This window comes from Vidua chalybeata, chromosome 1, assembly GCF_026979565.1.
Source record: "Vidua chalybeata isolate OUT-0048 chromosome 1, bVidCha1 merged haplotype, whole genome shotgun sequence".
NCBI classification, from domain to species: domain Eukaryota; kingdom Metazoa; phylum Chordata; class Aves; order Passeriformes; family Viduidae; genus Vidua; species Vidua chalybeata.
In genome coordinates, this window is record NC_071530.1 from 18640115 (window position 1) to 18663834 (window position 23720).

Here is a 23720-nt window from a genome sequence, read left to right on the forward strand (position 1 = left end):
TGCAGTAATTGCTAACAAACTCTTACTTTCCCCACTGTTATATCCAATTTACTTTTGCTTTCATCTCACTTTCAGGACAACTTTAACTGGAAGATACGGCAGGACAGATGTTCTTGCAAATAGAGATACTGGCAGCTTGCAAAATGTTCTTAAAATTTTCCCCTATACACAGATTTTTTAATATTTCTTTTATTCTTCAATCTTCGAGACAGTGGCCTTTTGACGTATGTGTCTTCTCAATAATAGCATTTTTACCAGATGATATTGCTTGCCTTGCTTACTTTAAAATAAACTTAATTTCTTCTTTTTAAACTAGAAGGCCTAAGAAACATTTCATAAGGATTCAAATTAGCCATCAAGTTTGCTTGTTTCTGTGCACTCTTCCTAGAACTGTTTTCTCTGAAACTTCTGAAGAAAACACCTCAGGCTACGACAGGCTGACAGATTCAATGCCTCTTCTGCTTCCAAAAAACCCAATATGTCATGCTTATGAACTAAGAGGCACAGAGTGGGGACTCCACTGCAACTCACAGTCAGCGCTGAAGCTGTGCAGCAGAGCACTAAGGCACTGTAGAGACCAGAATCGTGAAGCCACACTGAATTCCAGCCACAGGACCAGCCTGGTAGCACAAGACTTCTGTGATATTATCACCATCCCCTAACCACGCATCAATGTCAGAGCAAAATTTGTTTAGGCATTCTAAGTTCCGAAGGAGTCCATTATATTTCATTAAAGAAGTCTTACCTTGTTTCTGACCAAGAGAATGTATTTATTATTCTAGCATGGAAAAATCTTTATATTGAAATGTTACGTTTCTTATGAGGGTTGTTTTAACTTGTCAGTTAAGGATATACCTCAATCCATTTCAGCTGCAGACTGTCATTGAAAAGCAGGATCTTGCCTTACTGTTTGCTTTCAACTGTACATCCCCGTCCTCTCTTTGCAATATGAGTTTGCTTTGTAGCAGGGCAAATAATTTTTTTTCTTTCATCTCATTACTAAATTTGTGGGAAACTTAATAGTTTACCTTTGAGCAAGATCAGTCAATGGTTTGAAGCAATCCACACTGAGGTCACATGGTTATTACCATATACAAAACCATCAGTGCAGAAACACCCAGTCAGGGCAAAACCACAGTCCCCTCCTTTCAGCAGAGGTCAACAGCTGTCCTAGATTACATGAAATTGCACCCTCCGTTTCCACAACTATCAGATCTGCTGACTGACCCAAAGGCTGAGCTCTATCTGACTCTGCTGGATTCACCTTTCAAACATGTACTTAAGACCATTACTGTTACTCTTTGCCAAAGGGAAAGATTAAGTACTATTTTAAACCTTTAGTTAAGTGTCTCCTCATTAAGACATTCCATATACTTTTAACCCTGATCTTCCTTTCCTGTAAAAACAAGAAAACTTGCAGATAAGAAATCTGTAGGCTGAAGTTACTGTCTTTTCCTTACTCTGTTAAATAAAGATTTAGAGTTTGCTATAGTTAATACAGCATTATTAATATTTTATTGTTTGATCCACTCTTTGAAGAGGGGTAAAAAGAAGGTGCCACACTAATCACTACAGCTCTCACTGTTGTGGTTAGTAGCCAACCCCATCATTGGTATAGAATTGATAATTTGTTAAAAAGGTAAAATAAATACTATTTGTCTATGAAGAAAAAGGCTTCAACCTACAAAGTCCTACTACTGAATTTCACAAAATATTCAATTTAGAAAAATCTGGACCTCAAGTAAAGAATTGATTCGTTTTGAATCATCACTGCAGCACAACAAATAGTTTGTTCTTGAAACAGCTACAGATAAAATTCCATTAGTCCACTGAGTAAGCTAATAGCTTTAATAATTTTATCTGGCATGCTATGGAATTACTGAGTTTCTTCCACCTCTCTCAAGAAATCCTTTCACACAACAAAAGGAAGAATTGTGTAAATAAGCAACTAGAACTCTAAAAAAAAATTTCTACATATAAACTGTGATTATCGGTAATATAAATCATAAATACACAATACTTTATATAGTAATACATTCATTTCTACTACTGCAGTATTTTAAATTTATCATCTTTCTTTCTCTTTCCCAGTAAAAAAAATACACACACTGCTGTAAATCTGGTCCAAAAGGCCAGAACATTTGTAGGTAAGCACTTGCAAAACGCATACATCTCAGGGTGTACATATACCATTATACCATCCACATTCTTAGACATTAACACCAAGAAAACTCATCAGAACAGTAAACCAGGCAGTGAGATTCTAATAATAACAACAGCAACGGGAAAGCCTAGCATATAATGTTTTTATAGACTTGGGGGATCCTGTCGCTAACCCAGGGGGTGGGAAGAGGGTCTGGACCATGACATAAAACCACCACATTGTTAGCTGGCCTTTCCCCAAGCAGCTGCATGAGAGAAGTCTTGGTGAAAAGTCATACAAAGAATGCTGTTACACAGCATTCCTGATCATCATCCACTGGAATCAGATTTCAAAGTAACAACTTGTATAGCAAAATCAAACTTTTTAACCTTAGAGCAAATTGTGGAAAAAGATTACTGCAAGAAAACTATTTAAATGTGAGATGCACTATATCAGATCCAAGTGAAGAATTTGCTTAAAAAAACAGAAAGCATACTCAGTACTATGAGAAGACAAAAATTGGAATTCAAAAAGCTATAATCAGTCCAAATGGTCATGACTTTATTTTCTCCTTGTTGAGTGTCAAAAATCCAAAGGAAATTACTGCAATAGTTAAAGAAATATTACTGAACTGAAAGACCCAAAACTGTCAAATGCCAACAGTTCTCAAGTATCTTCAAACAAATGCTCACTTGTTACTTCTCCGTTTTTCAAAAAACGTGCTTATATTTTATCCAACTACCAACCACTTACCAATCCACCAAGCTAAAGGAAAATTTATCTTTCAATAGCCTTCTTACATGTAAGACAGCAAATCAATAAGCAACTCATATACGTATCAGGTTTTCTCATTTTAAAAAATTTTTATATTCAGTCATGTTTAAAACCACAATGGTTGCTCTAAATGAACATTAATACCAAATTTATCGAGGAATTCTGTCAACAGATATATTCAGAGAGAAAAGTTCTTTTTCAATTCAATCTTCCTTTTCTACTTTTAGTATCAATAAGAAAAGAATAAATAATAAAAAAAAAAAAAAAAAAACCAAAAAAAAAAGAAAAAAACCCACAAATAAACAGGTAATAGCCTAATGGAGTTTATACAGTTCCAGTCTCTGAACACTGGAAAAGTCCTAATGTTTATGTAAAAACAAAGTCCACATGCAGGAAGGATTATTTTTTGTTCACAGAACTTAACCATAGCCCTAAGACAGTCCTATTACTCTTAAAAATTAATTAAATCAAATGTGTAGCTAAATACATTCAACTCTAAACAATCCTAAGGATAGATAAACCCACTGACAGATAAACCACACCACAGATACTAGTCCAGACTCCACCTGGCTAAATCTAAGAGTATTTTTTCTAAGATCTGTGTAAGTGCAGAAGCAGAACAGCCATTCTCACACAGTGCAGAGACTGAACAAGCACATGCAAACAGACCTCAGCTGCTCCTGCTCAAGGTCAGCTTAAGTCCTGACAATGGAAAGCACAGGAGGGACACTGAAGCAGTCTAGGACATATTCCACACAAATGCAGACTGAATTATCTCTTTGGGCTCACTTCAGGTTCTGATTACTGCACAAGTAGCCACCATCACCAAGCCAAGAACAGGCAGGCATCTGTGTACTCTCCAGTGTACCCAAAAAGGTTACAGGAAGAGATACTGGAAAGGTGAGCACAGAATAGCTGACCTTTGCCACCCCCGTTTGAAAACACCAAGTGGCATCACAAAAAACCATGAGGTAGCAGGTTCAAAGGAAACCCACAGACACATCATACTGATCAACTGCAAAATGCCTTGCCACACATGGACACTAAACCTTACACAGAAGAGAACACTTCAATAGTGTGATGGACTTGTCTTCCATTAAACACAAAAATACCGTGTCTGGAGCAAGCAGTCCCAAAGCATGAATGCTTGTAAGCTGGGAAACTGTTCTGAGAAGGCACACAAGACCCTTCTCAAGAATCTAGTTCATGATGACAAAAAGAGCAGGACAAATGTTGTTTGGCCTCCATGATATGCTCCCCTCCTATTACTATATCAGGCTGTCACTTTTTAGTTCTCTATAAAATCCGTGACAGTACTGTTCCAATAATGCCGTATCACTGAAAATTATAATTCTTTATTTGCCATAGATGACACTAGAGGACCCACATTAACCTCATAAGCACAACTAAGGCAGAGTCAAACTCCAAACAGAAATATAAAATCTAGAAAGCAAATCTAAAAAAATTGTGATGTCTAAAAGGTCAGATAAGCAGCAACAGGCCAGTAAAAGGAGGGGGAGCAGGAGGAGGAATGCACAGAAAAGAACCTTGCACTGTGGGGGGGGGGGGGTGGGAGGGAGGGACAAAAAACTCACAAAATACCAACACAACCACACCATATGCTACCATAATATATAGTCAATTGATTATATTTTCAGTCAGTTAACAATACTTATAACACAAGTTTGATTCATAGACTACTGCCATACATGTAGTGCCCCAAAGTTCTTAAAGGCTAGATAACACTGTTATCACGGTGTTAGGCTCAAGAAGAGCCCTAAGATTAGGCTGCCTTCAGTTACAGTTGTGCAACTGACTTAAGACAGTTCATGTACAGGTTGCTGCTACAAGAATACTCCTGGCCATTCTATCAGCATTAGCGTGGGCAGCTAGGTCAGGGAAGTTTTCATGTAGCTGAAAAGGAATGCAGGGCACAAAAAAAGAAGTTTTAAAAGCTAGTACCGTCACAGAGGAGGAAACAATGTACAGCAAGGACCCTCACTGCAGTAACAGCATCTTACTGCAGGTTAAGAAAATCATGGAACACTATAGTAAAAGCTCAGTAGCACATTGATCTTCCAAACATAAAAGAAAATATGGTACCTTCAATGCCCAAAACACAGTCCTTCACCTTATTATAAAGCAAATACTCAGAAGACTGTTAAAAAAAAAACTACAGGAGCAGGAGGCCATGTATGGGCTAAGCTATCTGCATATTCAAAACAAAAAGCACAATGGTTTTTTATGGCTACAAAATGAAGTTAATTCGTTGCCAGAAGGCAGAAAGAAGAAAAACCTTCTATCACTGACTTTAAGTCAGCAATTTCTTCTCTTGTTCTGCAAACCTAAGACCATTTAATTATTTCTATACTTCGAGAAAGACTGCATAATTATAAGTTTATAAAGCTAGATCCTTTCAAGGTTTTATCAGAAATGTTTGTTTCCAAGTTTCTTCTCAAATACCTGCATCTTCTTATGACTCGCTTGGCAGAAGGTGTAACAGCATTTTAAAAAATTAACCTAATGAAAATGCCATTTCAACTGGCAAGCCCATTATCTGATCTTCAACAGTGTTTCTTTAAGTCTAAAAATCTTCTGGCACAATCTCTTGTTAGGAAACTGTATGAAAGGAAAGCTTCAGGTAAGAATGCAGATTTCTGAAATGCAACACCAAAGTATTTTCCAAGGTGCATATCCTTCTGTAAAGTTATTATTTAAAGAACATTTGGTCCACAAAGTAGAATTTGCTCTTTTCAACACATGGACAAGATCTGTTACAGAGGCTGGGTGTTTTCAGAAGAAAATATAAATTCCTATACCTCTCAGCTATGAAATATTCAGTATGAAGTTTTCACTGATGAAAACACTTGGGTATGAAAATTATAGCACAGTGTTGTATCTTTGCTATTGAAACTTAAGGCATTTCAATCTTATAGAGTAATTCACTTTCAGACAAGAACTTATAATTACAATTAATAGAGCCATAGGAGAGATAACTAATAGGATGCTCACATCTTTGATGCACACTATCAAAGTAAGTTCTCAAGACTTCATGCTAAAAAAAAGTTTCAATACCACCACAGCATAATAGCAAAGCATTCCCAAATACTACTTTACTACTACACTACTAAGTATAAAACCAGAACACACTTCAGCTACTTCATACTTCACGAATTTTCCTGTATATTTCAAGACATTTGAGGCTTTCTTATTACTATTTCCTAAAAATAAAGTGTCCAGCTGCCATTTCTAAAGAAATTAATTCAACATTGCATGTATCAACAAGAGAGGAATAATAAAGAAGAGGAATAAGACTTAAGTACTGGGTATTAAGTTCAGTGATGTGTTTGAGTCAGTTGACACTAAAATGGTAAACCTAGAGCATAGATATATATATATGAACAGAGCAGTCAAAGGTACACAAGGGAAAGGATAGATCAGCACAACATAAGCAGGCCGTGTTCTTGCAACATAAATAGCAAAGCTGCATCAACACTAAGCTAAGATACAAATTAGCTAGAATATCATGTACACAGCATAGAATCTGCAGAATACAATTTACAAGGACTATCCAAGTGAATTCCAGAATACAGATCATACTTTCTCTTCTCACAAGAGAAAGGGCTCAATATCAAAATGACCAGGCTATTTACAGATAGATGATGGATGGGAATTTAGAAGTATCTACTAGAGAGAGAAGGCAGCATTCCAAAAGTGATTCAAAAGTTAATTGAAATTTTACACTCATATCACCCAGCTATTAGTATAAACATAATCAAGCCAAAATATTCAGTGGAGACTTTCTCTAACAGTTCTACTCAGCAGGAGCAGAACTGATGATAACCTGAACAGTGAAATTAGAAAGATGCAAGGGAAAGGTAATCACTACTGCAACTTTCCAACTCTAATTTCTTTGTTACAGAACCTATTAGTAAATCAGGCATGAAAGAGTCAACCTTTGAAAATGCACTGGTGCATTCAGTCTAGGCTACAGACATAAAAATTCCACTTTCCTCCATGAATGGTGCACTTTCAACAGCTTTCTGTAAGTGCTCAGGCTCCAACTAAATACACATAAAATTAATCCATTTTACCCATTAAATCTTATGTTAAAATGCAGTTTTTCTACTGTAACTTTTTTTCCTAAAAATGAAACTAAGAATTAATTATAGAGGTCCTCCAAGTAAATTGAACCTGAAGTGGACAAATAAGGGTTACTGTAAAACAGTTAACTATTTCCAAGGCAGCCAGTGTTTTCTTTTATGTTTAGGATCCCTATAATTTTTTTTCCACAGATTTATTTCCCTCATACAAAATAAGAGAGTTCACAAAAAGCAAGAATCAAACTTACCCCCATTATCTGTTCTCTTTAAAGCACCATCCTTATGAGGGCATAATTCACATCTCTAGGAAAAAAAGCAAAAATAAAATAAAAAAATGGAATGATCATAGAAGCATTGAAAAAGAAACCACACACATTAAAACTGTTATCTGATATTAAGGAAGCAACCATTCTTTAAAAGTGAATGGGTGTGTTTTCCCTTAACCTTTACTTGAATATTAATGTTATTTTGTGAAAAATAAAGCTTTCTCTCCAGATCTTCAAACTATGACACACACTAAAGCTACTTGTAGTTCTCCCTCCAAGATTTCCTTCCTGGGTTTCACACTCTGGAATTTTGGAGACAAGCCTCCAAAAACTATAGCACAGGGTGGACTTAAATGCCAAGAAGCTTGGACATAGTCCAAAACTCCCTACTGTATTTCCTTGTCCTGGCCTCTCTGTATTGACCAAGATGGTCAATCACAGTAAGTGCTGTGGATATGATCAGCACAGGTGCACATAGCTATGGCTGGCCACACAGTCTTTGCTGACTCCCACTTATCCTGAGAGACAAAAACCAACCTCACTTTCTGTCTCAGAAAAAGGAAGTCAGAAGTTGACAACTGTAGCAAAACCACATGTCTGGAAATAAGCAGTCTGATCACAAAATGACGGAATAAGCTGAGATGCAAGGGACCCACAAGGTTCATCAAGGCCCAACCCTTAACCCTGCACATCACCACCCCAAGAGTCATCCCAATGTGCCCAAGGGTATCGTCCAAACGCTTCTGGAATTCTGTCAGCACTCTTGGTGCTGTGACCACTTCCCTGGGGAGCCTATTAAGTGTGCAACCACACTCAGGGTGAAGAACATTTATCTAATATCCAACCTAAACTTCCCCTGACACGACACAACCTCAGGCCATTCCCTCGGGTTCTGTCACTGGTCACCACAAAGAAGAGATCAGTGCCTGACCCTTCTCTTCCCCTCATGAGGAAGGTGTAGACTCCAATGATGTTTTCCCCCAGTCTCCTCGAAGGTGAACAACCCAAGTGACCTCAGCAGCTCCTCACACGGCTTCCCCTCAATGCCCTTCACCATTCTCACGGCCCTCCTTTGGACACTTTAACAGTTTAATCTCTTTTTTATATTGTAGCACCCAGAACTGCCCCCAGCACTTGATGTGAGGCCACCCCAGTGCAGAGCAGAGCAGAGCAGGACAATCCCCTCCCTTGCCCTGCAGGCCATGTTGTGCCTGATGCCCCCCAGGAAAGGGCTGGCCTTCCTGGCTGCCAGGGCACTGCTGGCTCATGTTCAGCTTGTCATTGACCAGGACCCCCAGGTCCCTTTCCACAGGGCTGGCTCTCCAGCCTCTCCATCTTCCCTGGATGTCTGTACATCCAGGGTTGCCCCATCCCAGGTCTGGCATTTGCCCTTCTTAAACTTCATACTGTTGGTGATTGCCCAGTGCTCTAATTTATTAAGTTCTCTCTGCAGGGCCTCCCTGCCTTCAAGGGATTCAACAGCTCCTGCCAGTTTTGTATCATCTGCAAATTTGTTTAGTGTCACTTCCACTCCTGGTTCAAAGTCACCTATGTTGTAATATTCTTCCAACATACACCAGGATCACAACAGAACAGTTTTTCTGCTATCACTGCCTCCTATCAAGTTCCTAATATCATGTTTATCTCTAAGTGTAGATATACATGCTCTAGAGAGCATGCAAACCAATTCCAAACCAGAGATGACAGAAATTACTAGATTTGATACACGTTCCACTTCAAGTGCTTCACACTACAAGCACAGGAACAACCATAGGGAATCCTACACCTAGGAATCACCATATTACTACGTTTATATATTTCCAGATTAGGGACAACTCAAAGCACAGAAACCTAATAATCTTCTTAAGCAAATCAAGATCATCAGATGCAAACTTAGCACCATATCCTTCAAACAGAGTGGGACACCTCTTCTCCCTGTTCCCTGAACAGAGCTATTCTCCTTTACCAGAAAACTAATGAGACAGTAGATAAAGGAGCATGTGATGCCAGAAGTGCCTCAGAAACAGACTGTGCAAACTTATTTGAGGCACTGGAAATTCTATTCCTGAAATTCATAAGGCTAAAGTATATCTCGAGGACTATCGTAACCGGTAAGAAATTTGTAGTACTATCTTTCTTAACCTCTAAAAAAATTTGTATTAGCAGCAAAGAGGCTTTCATGGAGGGTAAAATAGAAAAAACTTATTTTTTCTCAGTGCACTAGTATAGAGAGCTGCACACTGAAAGAAGAATCTTTAGGATTGTAGCCTTCTGTCTTTTGCTTCACTCATCTCTCTCACACACTCACAAAAATGATCAGCAATTTATTGAAAGCCAGCATTAAGTCTACGGTGAAATTTAGATACAGAAGTGGCTGAAAACATCTTAATCATTCTGCAAGTTGCCTGCCGACTTGGATCATTACTTTTTTTTTTTAGTCAAGACACTGAAATGAACTGATCAGTACATTTTAAACAAAACCCTATATACTCAATATATTTGTGAGCTGTATCTTAACACTTCAGCTCTCCAAATATTAAATACTAAAGTGCTGAGAGACACACAGTACAACAGTTGCATTTCAGTGAATTTCTCATACACTGAACCAGATTTCTAAAGAAAGAAACCTGGTATGTACTGATGGTCACAGCACAATGAAGTTGGCTCCCACCCCAAAGCTATGAGCTGGCAGCTTAAAGCCAATGAGATGAGATCATGTAACTGAGAGAAGAGAAGCTGTTAACAGCTTCTACTTTGCCCCACCTCTGCAAGCCTCTGGAGGTCTGACATACATTTTCACTAGTGGCAAAACCAGTTTAGGAGGTTCTCTTCTTCCCTTCACCTCCCCCTCATTAATTTCTCCCTCCATCACTCCCTCAGCTACTGACACAACTATCTGTTGGGCTGCCCCTTAGAACAGATAAGTGAAATAAAATGAAATAAACTTTTAAACATTTTTAATTCAGGTCATATCAGTCATGCAATTTAAATATAATTCCACAAATGGTTGCAATCAGCAAAACTGAAGGCAGGGAGCCACAGCACTGCAGCACCAGTAATTAAAGAATCAGCAAGCTTCTTGTGCAAACTTTACCACAAAATAAATCAAAATGATCACAGGGCACTAAGATACAATAACCTGAGCCAGTCCTTTATGCAGAAGAGTTAAGCATGCTCCATTCAGTCTCATCAGATTCACCTGATTTATTTGTCCTTGTCTACAAGGACTCGGGTCCCTCATTAATCCTCTGCAGTTCTGGCTGCAACCAGTCAGAGAAGATGCAAGACAGAAAACTGAAGTGGAGGTGGAAGTTTTGACAGTGGAAGAAAAATTGAGGGCAGAATTGCACTCAGCAATGGTGCTGAGAACGGGTAACTCTGCAGAGGTATTTCCACTTCGATGACACAGAGCACTTCTGGTGTTTTGAAATCTGCCTACAATCTGCAATAAAGTAGCACCCTAGTAAGCTAACAGAGCAGACAGCTACCCCGAGCCCTTCTATTCCCTTTCTCTGCATTAGGAACCTAACTCCTTCCCAGTCTCCACACTCTCAGATCCTGTCACCCATTTCTGCTCTGCCAAGTTTCAATACACACCATGTAGTAAAACCAGGAGCTTTGCCAGGTGCAACAGTGAATGTCATGCTCTGAGACAAGTATCTCGCAGAGAATTTTTTTTTTCTTTAAACTAACACTTTATTACTAGTTCTAAAATGGATGGAGTAATATTTTGATCTTTTATCACGCATGTTGATGATGCAACACAGTATATAGAATAATCTGATGATCCATACAGATGGTCTCTAATATTTGAGCACAAGGACCATGACAGGGCTCTTTTCTCCAGTTGTGTGTTATAAGTCTTATCTCTGGCAAAGATTTCTGACACAGATTTATTGTCCGAGTATTCAGAAACATGGGGGAGACTTCTAAACCAGCTGTGCAGAGCAGAGGGAGTAGGTAGCAGGGGCAGATACAACACCTACAAAACACCACAGCACAAATAGGGCAAGCTGGAATGACTGATCAACAATTCAGACAAACATCATCAGGTTAAGCAGCACAAATATGAACACTACAGAGGCTGATTGTAACCCTAGAGAATAGCCATGTCCTTTGGTGTGCTAAAGGGCACTAGTCCAATACAGGGAGGTGCAGCAGTGCATGTGGTGCTGTAGGTACAAACAGCTGAATTAGATCTGAAGAGAATGAAGAGACAAATACTGGCTGAAGGAACACAATGAAGTCGTAGAAAATGACATCATCCTTTTCCTTCCTGTCCTTAGAGAGTGTAAGAACATCTCATTTTTGCAGCTCTTTGGTGGAAGAGACTAAGCTCATGGATCTAGCTTCTGTCCGTGCAGAATTGGGGTGAACTCTCAGCAGGAATGGCTTTAGACTATGAGGTCTCCTGTAGAGGACTAAAGTGAAACCAATCTCAGACCTGTGAAGCTGGAAGAGTCTGACAGCGTGACTGTCACAACTCACTTCTGAGCTACATAAACAGCAACTTAATTAAGTAAACAAAGACTGATCCCATACCTTTAGCATTCAGGCGAACTGAGATTGCCTGGGTCTGATGAAAAACCCACTGCCTCCTGAGGAGTCCAGACTTTAAAACATCACCCAACAGAGAACTAAAATCAGAAGCATGCAAGATCCATGCAGAAGAAGAAACTTTTTATCCCCTCAAAATTATTAAAATAGGAAAAATAACCAAGAAGAAATAAAGAACTGAAATAATTTCTTAAAAAATTAAAAAAAAAAAAAAACCAAAACAGAGGCGTCCACTAAAGATATCCATCAGAATAAAGTTGCAAGAATGGAAGACCAAAGTAAAAGAAGGAGCTAAATAATTCCAGCTTCCCATACTGAATCAGTTACAGTCCAACTTGGCTCCACTGCATTGTGGTATAAAGTGTTCTTCCTCTATTCTAGATAAATATGCCTTTCCATTTTAACCAGGACTAAGAGCTATCTCAACCAGCATTAGGCAACATTATACAAATATAATTTTTCAAGTCTTTTTGGTAAACCTAGCTCTACCAATTTTTCAACTGAAAAGGCATAGAGAAACTGATTCAATCCAAGAGACGACCTTATTCATTTTGAAATTAAGGAGAAAAGAAAAAAGCACATGGTAAATAGCAAGATAAAGAGAGACAGGGACAAGACTATTCATGCAGGAGAGAAGAAAAATAGTAATAGGAATATAAAATTGTTCTTCCCTCAGGGTTCTGAAAATTTGGAGCACATTCATAAAGCATCATCTGCAGACACCCATTATATGCTGTGTCTTGTTATAAGAAAACAAAGGTCAAAGAATTCTTTGCACATAATTTACTGAATTGTGGCCCAAGCTAGGCCATTGGAACCATTCACCTGAATAATGACTGTCAACCAAGTAAAATCCTGCAGGACTGAATTCCCAGCATTGCAATGAGGCAATAAAACCTTTCTTTCAATGTGACCTGTTAACCTAAATAACACAAGATCTACAGCAGATTAAACAGACCACAGTTCCTTAAAGCTAGCCAAGACACCAGGCTGCAGTTCCAGCTGACTTTACTGGAGGCTCACTTTAAGGTAGCATAATTGCACTGTGCTGCCAGAAGAAGATCACTGACCATCCCCTGCTGCGTCCTTTCTACTGTCTTCCTTGATCTGGGAAAAGCATTCCACTGACTATATGGAAATCCTAACCAGTAACCTAAAAATATTTTTTTTTTCAGTCAGATCACTTCTTTGAGCCACCTTTCCATATATGACCAATGTCAGACAACAAATGTTATCTGACAATATGGACAGGTGGTCAGGAAAGGATATAAAGGATATAACTACCTTATCTGGGAAGTAGCATTATCTACACTGGCTACAAATCAGAGTGGAAGTCCAATTGAAGGCCTTACTTTCAAAAGGACAGAAGGAAGGACGGAAGGAAGGAAAGCATACACTTGAAACAGACTAATTTTATGTTGGAAGTAATACAGGCAGATTTCTTGCTCAATTTTATTTTGATATTTCCCTGACATTCATGTATTCCAAGATTTTCAACAGACATCAGCCATATATGCAAAATGTTGCATTTGGATGCTTAAATTTCCTGTCAAGGTGCATATACCCAGCACGACAGACTTCCAGAGCAGTTTTTATTCTCCAAAATACATTTTGATCACAAAATTACTGTTTCATACTGCTTGACAACAGGAGAAAAAAAAAACAACAAAACCCCAAGCCCCAATAGCATTTAACTGAAAGAAACAACTGTGAGACTGCAATGCATAATCCATGAAGTTACAAATGACAAAATAGTGAGTTACATACAATCAGCATAACAGTTTGTGAAACCCGACACTCAACCTCTTTGAATTTTTTTCCTCAACAGGAGTTAAAAGTTAGCAGACAAAACATTTTATTCTGCTGCTTCTGTTAATCATTAAACAAACAGAAGAATAGTTAAATCCACTTCTTGTTTCAATTTTAGCTCACAACATGAGCTGGAAGACAGAAGCAGAGAACAAAATGGAGTCCCCACAATCCAGGAGGAAAAGTGTCAGTGACCTGCCATGCCATTTAGAAAGCCACAAGTCTGTGGGGCTGGATGGGATCTACCCAAGGGTACTGAGGGAGCTGGCAGAAGAGCTTGCCAATTCACTTTCCACCATTTACCAGCAGCCCTGGCTAACCAAGGAGATCTCAGTTGACTGGAGATTAGCAACTGAGACACCTATCTAGAAGGAAGGCTGAAAGGAAGATCCAGGGAATTGCAGAACTATCATCCTGACCCCAGGACTGGAGAGGTCATGGAGCAGATCCTCTTGAGTGCCATGACAGGGCGTATGCTGAACAACCAGGGAAATCAGGCTCAGCCAGCGCAGGTTTGTGAAAGGCAGGTCCTGCTTGACTGACCTGATCTCCTTTCTATGATAAGATGACCCACTTAGGTGGGTGGGTGAAAGGCTGTGGATGTGCCTACCTGGACCTCAGGAAAGCCTTTGGCACCGTTTCCCACAGCATCTCCTGCAGGAACTGGCTGCTCGTGGCTTGGCCGGGTGCTCTGTTGGATGCGTAGGAACCCGTTGGCATGGCCGGGCCCAGAGGGTGTTGGTGAATGGAATCACATCCAGCAGAGCTCCCCAGGGCTCAGGGCTGGCACCAGCTCTGTTTAAATCTTTATCAATGATCCACATGAGGGGATCCAGGGCACCCTCAGTCAGTCTGCAGACACACCGAGCTGGGTGGGAGTGTTGAGCTGCTGAAGGCTCTGCAGGGGGAACTGGACAGGCTGCACTGATGGGGAGAGGCCAGAGCTCTGAGGTTCAGCAAGGCCAAGTGCTGGGCCTGCTCCTGCCCTTGGGTCACAACAACCCCTGCAGCTACAGGCTGGGGCAGAGTGGCACGAAAGATGCCTGGAGGAAAAGGTCCTGGGGGTGCTGGTCAACAGCAGCTGAACATGAGCCAGAGAGTGCCCAGGTGGCCAAAAGGCCAATGGCATCCTGGCCTGGATCAGCACCAGTGTGGCCAGCAGCACCAGCGCAGTGACCATAACCCTGTACTCAGCACTGGTGAGGCCACACCTCAAATCCTGGGTTCAATTCTGGGCCCCTCAATTCTAAAAGGACATTGAGGTGCTGGAGAGAGTCCAGAGAAGGGTAAATGGAGCTGGGGAAGGGTCTGGAGCACAAAACTGATGAGGAGCAGCTGAGGGAACTGGGGTTGTTTAGCCTGGAGGAGGCCCAGGGAATAGCTTATCTACAACTCCACATCTCTGTGCTCTCTGAAAAAGGGTGTAGCAAGATGAGTGTCAGTCTCTTCTCCTAGGTAGCAAGTGACAGGACAAGAGGAAATGACCTCAAGTTGCACCAGAGGAGGTTTATATTGCATGTTAGGAAAAATTTCTTCACTGAAAGGGCGATCAGGCTGATCGGAACAGGCTGCCCAGAGAAGTGGCAAAATCACCATGCCTGAAGTGTTCAAAAGGCATGTGGATGTGGCACTTAGAGACACAATTTAGTGGTGAATACGGTGGTGCTGAGTTAACAGCTGGATTTGATGATCACAGAATTTTTCTCCAACCTTAACCATTAGATGATTCTATGAATCCTTCAAATTGTTATGACTTTTTAAAAATTAACCTAGGAGGAAAGAGTCAATTGCCAAGACTTTTATTGCTTTACTTCTGAATTTGCTTTCAAATACATCTATTTTACAGCATGCCATGCTACTAGGTATTTCTGTGCATAACAACATGCACTAATTCAACACACTTTCCCAAAGCACATGGACAGATTTACAAAGGTAAGCAAAGCAGCTGATCAGAAGGTTAGTTTCTAATCAATGGCTTTCCAACTGGCAGCCAATTATGCTCTTAGCAGCCCCAGTGCCCAATTATCAGTAGCTGCAGAAGCTTGCAGCACAACTGACTGTGTCCAAATACTCATATCCCAAGTTCTGTGATACAGTTTCACCTGCCTTCACCAATATTCCATAACATTTTGTCTCATTCTTGGGTGTTAACAGACAAAAAGACACCTCTAGAAGTCATCTATAATATTCTTTATTATATGTAAGATGATCTTTCCCAATCCTACAGATTTCAAATATGCTAGGTAGACTTAAATACTACTACTTCAAATAACACTTTAATAATAATACTCTAATAATATCTTCATATGGATTTAAAAACTGGTTTAGAAGGGTAAAGATCTAGATATGGGTAGTTATTTTAGTTAAAGCAAAACAATTTAATGCTGGCAGACACATATCTATTGCTGTCAAAAATGTAAATATTCTGAGAAAAAAGAGACTATTTAGAAAATTGCTCTGAACACAAAGTTTATTAAAAATCAATCTAGAGTTTCAGTTATGCCAATGCTGTACATACGTCATCCAACCTATACATAACTATTGGAAGTTTATTCAATTCTTTCAATTAAGAATTATCTTCTAAGCTCAAAATGTTCTTGCTATTTATTTTCCTTCTCCCCTAAAGGATCTGAAATTAGTATTTAATTTTCTTCACGGGAAAGAATCCTGTATTTTCTAATTTCCTTTTATACTTTCCATGTTCCTCTTACCCTAGTATGTTTTCTTCAATAGGAAAAAAATTGAAGTAAAAATGTAACACATGTACATTGGAATGAAAACACTGAAGACAGGAAAAATCCTCTTTTCCCCTAATAAACCTGGAAAATTTTGGGATAATTTGTGTTAGATTCAGAAAAATATAGTACTGAACAACCAATGTAAACACAACTCCATCTATAAAGATACACCATATTCTAAAGACACTTCAATGAAAGTGTGCTAATTGAAATTGAGAACCACAGACAACTAGATTATAGTTAATAGCAAACCTAACTCAAATCCAGCTAATCAGAGGCTATCTACAGAAAAACAAGTATCTTAGAGCCTACAAAGGAACAGCTTTTGCAAGACTAAACAACAAAAAGAAAAGCCCACAGACAATTTGCAGAGTAGTGCAAACCAGTATACTGCTGCCAAGATATTTCATCTAGAAATTTAGATCTTCCCATAACTTCTATCAACAGATGCAAATTTACAGGCAGTTAGCACAAGAACAAACCCAGCAACAAGATATGCACCAGACTGACCACATCTACATCTGCTGGCAACAGTTCACCCCCACCCTCAGCAGTGACATCTCATTTCTCAATTCCCTGCTTCAAGCCATCTTCAATGAAGCAAGATCACTACTGCCAACATACAAAGACTAACCAGGGAAGATCAACATCTCAGCCCTTGAAGCCTCCAGAAAAACTCCAGTAAAAAGTCCAGTAAAACTTACAAGCATTTCCAGCAGCAGCTGAAAATTACTGAACCTCTACTCACACCAAACTTAGGCTATCTATTCCTACCAAATGTTTTTACTCTGATATTTTGCTGATAATTTGTGTGCTTTTTTTTTTTTTTTTTAACCAATTGGGTACTATGAAAATTTCTGTTAGAGTTTCTTTCTATTTTAACATCCATACTTTGTAATACTTGCCAAAGTCAGAAACTCATTTTTCCCCTGCTCAATGCAGCAAAAATGATGAGTTGTTTTAGGAACACATGGCCCAGCCAAAGAAGAGATTTCTATCTACAAAACCAAATACACACTTCTTTATCAGTTTCTAAACTACAGTGGCATAGCAATATACTTTAACAATATTCTCAACCTACGGTATCTTCAGACCTTATAAACCCTATATAAACCTTATAAACTCACAAAACACCCACCTTCACTATTTTGATCTAAATGACTCTGCAAATGATAGCTTAAAACCACGCCAGGATTTGAAGCAGAAGTCAGCAAGGAGCTAACTACACAATTTTTCAAATATCCAAAAAGAGGCAAATTAAAGTTGCAATGTTTCACTGTGATTCACACCAGACTCCAGTGTTCATAAACCACAACGAAGAACCAACAGGCATCGAAGTATCTTCTGCCACATCCAAGAATCCCCAACTGGCTGACATCACTAATAGAGCAAACGAATGCATGCTGTCAGCACTTCTCTTCTGAAGTGCTATGTTCTGCAACTTGACAACTTAAGAAATTAAGTCATCTTCATCTTCAAATAACATTTCTTGATGCTGACAAATTTGCCAAATCTCTGCCCCATCTCTATTCAGTCATCTCTCCCAGGAGAAAGAAAGAACTTTTTTTTAAAGCAGACAGTTGACAGGTAAAAGAAAAACAGACTGACTACCTGAAGCATTTTGGGGTTTATACTTGGATAAATTAAAGAGACTCGACCTAGTTCTTTTTATCAAGGCATCATATAAAAATATATGCAGATTCAGTTAGCCCTGTCAAAAACATCTACTACAGGTAATAAATTTGTAGACTATGACAAGAAGATAAGAAGCACTCAACATGCAAATCAGCATTCTTCCAAGACCATCTACTCAGTAAGTACTACAGGTCATACTTAGTCATACTTTCACTCACGTGTATGGAACTGAGATAATGTATAATACAATATAACATAGTGATGACATACAAGGTGCATCATGATCTGCCTTCTCCAACTTTGGAAGTCCAAAACCATAAATCTTCTACCATATACTTAGGACTAGTAAGCCCTGTTAGATGTTGCACAAGTCCAGATTATAAACGTACATAAAGTTTAAGATTCACACATTGATCTTCAAGATAAAGCATCAGAAGGCTATGAGAAATGCCTGTCACATCTGGCTGCAGTTTAGTCCAACTAAACATCCAATTTTTTAATCTGCTTGGAAGTATGCAACTGCCCCAATTCAATCTACATGAAGAAAATACAATATGCAATGGTTCATTTCAATGTTCTTCTGCAACATCACAGCTTTATCCTAAAAATTCCTAGCTATAAAATGTTAGCATCAATTCTAAGCAAGGCTTCTTACAAGTTGAGGAACTCCTTGCTTACTTTAGAGACGACTTCTGCCAGTGAATACAATGAAACAAACAAACAGAAAACATTTCCACATAAGGATTATGCAATTCCTGTAAGGGAAAATGTTTTGTTCTAGCCTACTTTGGTTAGTAATTTTGCCAAAGAACCTTCAGACTATTTACTAAAGTACCTGTTATATTGACATCTATGCTAAAAAATTTTCGATCAAGTAGTACTTGAGTGATGTAACACTGTTTTAAAGCTTGAATACTCTATGTAACCATGATTTGCATAATGTAATTATAAACTACTGCACATATTACATGTACATTTCAGTAAACTGCAGCTAATCAAAAGAAAAAGTAGCAGACCTTTTCTCTGCTGCGGGAAAGTGCTTCAGATAAGTTTATGAACTCATCTCTGTATTTACAAATCAAGTAACAAGTACGCATACAAGTAGGGAAAAATACAGCACACAAAAAAAAAAAAAAAAAAAACCAAAAAAAAAAACAAGGAAGCACAATCAGAAATGGCATTAATATTCCCACTTCCATAGGTTGGAGAAGTACACAGAAACTACAATGCACTTCTGCAGCACCTTCTGCACGTCTTGTACTGCTAACCTTAAAGACCACACACTAATGCTAAACAATTCTGTTATCTTTAGAGCTGCACTACAACAAGGTTTTAGGTCTGTATTCACTATATACACCAACAAAATGTGAACAGGAAAAAATATTTTCTTGTACTCATGAAATGCAAAGCAAACAACACTCACCCATCTATGTAACGGACAAGAAATACACATCAATCCATAGTATTTCAAAGTAAAAATTTTCACCTTCACCACAATCAGAACAACACAAAGTTTCCACAATCATTCTGCTTTTCTCTCTTATTCTGTTCAGTCTGATTTTGCCTGCTACCTCCCCAATTACTTTCCTTATCCTGACTTCCTTATGCCCCACCTGTGGCACCATGACATACCACGGTGAGTTGAACCTGGCTAGATACTAGGTGCTCACCAACACACTCTGTCACTCCCCTCCTCAGTTGGACAGTGGACAGAAATTGAAAAAAAGGCTCCTAGGTCAAGATAAAGACAGGGAGAGATCACTCACTAGTTACCATCATGGGTACAGCAAATTCAATTTGGGGGAAAAATTAACTTATTACCAAGCAAGTCAGAGTAGGATAATGAGAAAATAAAAACGGAATCTTAAAATACCGTCTCCCCACCCTTCCCTTCTTCCCAGGCTCAACTTCACTCCCCATTTCCACTACCTCCTCTCACCCAACACCACAGGGGAATGGGGGCTGTGGTAAGTTCATCACATGCCTTTTCCTCTTCTTTCTCAGGGGTAGAAATCCTCACATTCTTCCCCAGCCACAGCATGGAGTCCCTCCCACAAGAGACAGTCCTCTACCAACTTCTCCAACATAAGTCTTTCTCACAGACTCCATTTCTTCATAAGCTGCTCCAGCATGTCTCCCCTTCCGTGGGGAGCAGTCCCATAGGAAAACTGCCTCAGTACAGAACTCCAATAGGTCCCAAGTCCTGCCAGCAAACCTGCTCCAGCATGGCCTCTCTCTACACAAGTCCTGCCAGGAGAGTGCTCTAGCATCGGCTTCCCATGGGGTCAAAACCTTCTTCAGGTGCATCTACCTGCTCAAGCATGGGAGTCCTCCACATGTTGCAGGTGGGTTCCTGCTCCCTGGTTGCCTTCCATGGACTGCAGGAGGACAGCCTGCCTTCCCACAGTCACCACCATCAGCTGCAAGGGAATCACCACTCCAGCACCTGGAGCACATCCACCCCCTCCCTTCTTCACCAACCTTGGTGTCTGCAGAGTTGTCTCTCTCACACATTCTCACTCCTCTCTCCAGCTGCAGTTTCTATTCAGCAGGGTTTTTCATCTGTTCTTAAATATGTTATCTCAGTGGCACTGCCACAGTTGCTGACTGGCTCAGCCTTGGCCAGCAGCAGATCTGTCTTGGAACTGGGCAGGCACTGGCTCTATCAGACACAGGATGTTTCTGGCAGCTTCTCAGAGAAAGCCCCCTTATTAACAAAACTTTGTCACACAAACCAAATACAATATGTCCTCCCTAACTATCCTTAGGCAGGCTTTTTATTCAAGATATTCAGCTAAAAACTCATATTCAATGTCTTCTAGACTGTACAGTCATTCATAAAAGCCAGACAAGTAACAAAAGCACACAGATCAATTTTTCTGTAGTGCGCGCAAAACTAAAGAAATTCTTCTAGTAATATTTGTTACAATATTCTTCAAGTAGCTGTAGTGATATTCTTACATAAAGTGTCCTTTAAGGAAAAATATGGATACACAGTAAAGAAACATTTATTTCAACATTACTTTAAGAATTATTTCAAGGGATATCTTCAAAAAAACTACATGGTATATTAGTCCTCATCAATGGACAGTATTCAAATTGAAAAATAAAAAAGCAAGTTTTCTTCTTCTAAAATAAAATTAATAAAGTTTCATTCACCTGTATTGTGATGATATTTTGTCTAGTTTAGACTTACATTCAGTCTAGTTAACAGATAGAGATGTTAATAAATACAGATCCCACTCCCCTGAAGGCAGCCTGTTGAGCCAGAGGTGTCAGAGCTCTGATCAAAAATGTGTCTGCATATTTAAAGACTGAATTCCTAGTTTCTCCTTCTTTGCCTCTTTCTGTTTAGGCAAAAGGCAAGTAATACTGCACCTATGCTTATTTTATACTACATAAATGCTGGGGGTGAGGTGTAAAAATATGGATACATAAGCAATTCTTATGAGCAAGTCTACAAAAAAAAACTTGTAGATGAATGTGATGAAATTATAAAAATATAATTTGGAGAGAGCTCAAACTCTTGTTATACTAACAATTTTTTTTTAAAAATTAAAATTTAAGTGCTCAGACTCTGGATCATCTGTGCAGCAGATGCAGGTGCAGCTCAGGTCTCGTAGGATAACCAGCAGGAACCTATTGATATGAGCACACAGCATACCTGAACTGGGTAAACAGTACAGCGGCACTTCTACGGCTCTGAACCCTTAAGTACTGACTACTGCACGGTCTAAACATACTCTGCAATGACAATTGTTCTGTCTCCACACCAAGTTCCAAGAAACACATGTGCAAACACAGAGACTCTGGTTATGCCAGACTGAGCTGAGATCCAGATGGATGCTATCTCAAGTCTTATGTGGCTAGCTCCACAGGGAGTCCACAGCCCCCTAAACACATTTCCCAGGACTAAGCCATCCAGGTGGCTTATTAGACAAGCTGTAGAGTCACACAAACATGCTGACTCAATTCTGGATCACAACTGCACTTAACTTCATAAGCCACCCCACCAAGAAAAAAAACACATAGAAATGCCAAGCAAAAAAAAACCACCACTGTTACGACATTAGATTAATTTGTACCACATCCAAACTGATTCTTCCAGATGCAAGCACAGGATTACAATATTCATATTCCTGTGAAACAGATCAACAGCATAGTGATACACCTGCAATGCAAGCAATCTGACCTCACATTTAGCATCTGAGCTACACTTTGAGGTAGTAAAAATTTCATACAATTCTTAATGCTTAGGTTCAGTACAGAGATCTCCTGGTCTCTCTGAATCAAGCTGGATCCAGAAGAACAGCACCTACACATAGCTAAAAAGCCCAACCAAGCTACCTGCACAAATGGTGAACTCCTGCCTGGTATCTCTATCACACACATTACTGCAGCTTCATGATGAGTATGAAGAGTAATAGCTGGTAGTAAACCATAAATACATTATCTATTTGTACCCCACTATATACTATATTTAAATTACTCTTAACGGGATCATCAAGGAAGATGTTTGACACATAACAGGATTATGGGCTAAAAAAGTCTTTTCGAACAACAGCTGTGCTATAAATCCTAAACTTTGTTCTCCAGTCTTTCTCTGGGTACCTCTTTCTTTCTTTGGGTGCCCTCCGACAACAGACATGCACCATCCATTTTCTTAAGCCAAGATCCAAAGTCCCTTATGTAGAAGTCCATATATATACAACTTCACATAGACCTCAAAATTATTTTTTTCTACATCAATATGTACTTGCCCTGCTTTTTGACTCAGAAGTTCAGGTACATCTGAAGACACCAAAAGGGCCCTCTATGCAGGGTAGTAGCAGCTGGTGCTGACACACGCAAAGCTGGGAGCAGTCGCCACCCATCTTGAAGAGACCTGAATTTCAAGCTCACCATAGATCAGCTAAGATAAATGAGCTGATTTAGAGAAAACTTAAAGACTTTTCAAGCAATAGTTAAAAACTTACACATTGATGTAAAAAGTGTGTACTGGGATTACAATCTTCAATTATGTACTACATAAGCATGATTAAAAAGTAAGCCAAATAAATTACCAGCCACCTCAATATATCCATTATCCAAACAGCTCAGGTTTATAAAAAGCACACTTTCTCTCACACACAGAGAAAAACATGACCCTGCTGGAACCAAAATTCAGTATGACTTGTCCAGCCTGGAGCAGTGCTTTCCCAACTAGTACCTGACCATTCAGCAGCCAAGACACTGGCTCCCAGCTGACCAACAAAAACACAGAAGTCAACCAGCCACCACTTTGTCTCCTTCATTGTTAAAGCAAGACTAACTTTAGTGTGAGCAATTAGCTGCAGTTGCTTACCAGAATGAATTTATTTGCCCAGCGACTGAAGCTTAAAAAAGAAAAACAACCAAGAAACGCACCACAAAAACACACAACACAGCATCAGCGTGGAAAAACATGCCTTAAGCGCAATACTGAGGTCTTTTTAAAGATTTAAAGTAAGCAAGCATAACCATAGTCAATGTAATATGGTTAATTTAATTCTGGTTTTGTTTATAGGCAAAAAGGCCAAGAGAAAAACTAAGCTTCAGTCTCATACAGTGATGATAAGGATATTTGCTTTTCTAAGTAAGTGTGTTAAAACTTCTGGGTTTGGTAAACTGCTTACTGTAAAGCTCTGGTTTCCATACTGAGATCAGGGCTTGAGTT

General features: G+C 39.3%; 1 protein-coding gene across 3 annotated transcripts in view; it reads right to left on the reverse strand.

Annotated features, from left to right (window-relative positions):
* The window catches only part of MLLT10 (MLLT10 histone lysine methyltransferase DOT1L cofactor), a 124049-nt gene that overhangs the window by 94152 nt on the left and 6177 nt on the right, over positions 1–23720 (reverse strand). For all 3 annotated transcript variants that reach the window (XM_053934963.1, XM_053934954.1, XM_053934944.1), the window contains exon 4: positions 7269–7323. In XM_053934963.1, the coding sequence (XP_053790938.1) occupies positions 7269–7323 (55 nt within the window). The remainder of the gene's footprint in view (positions 1–7268; positions 7324–23720) is intronic.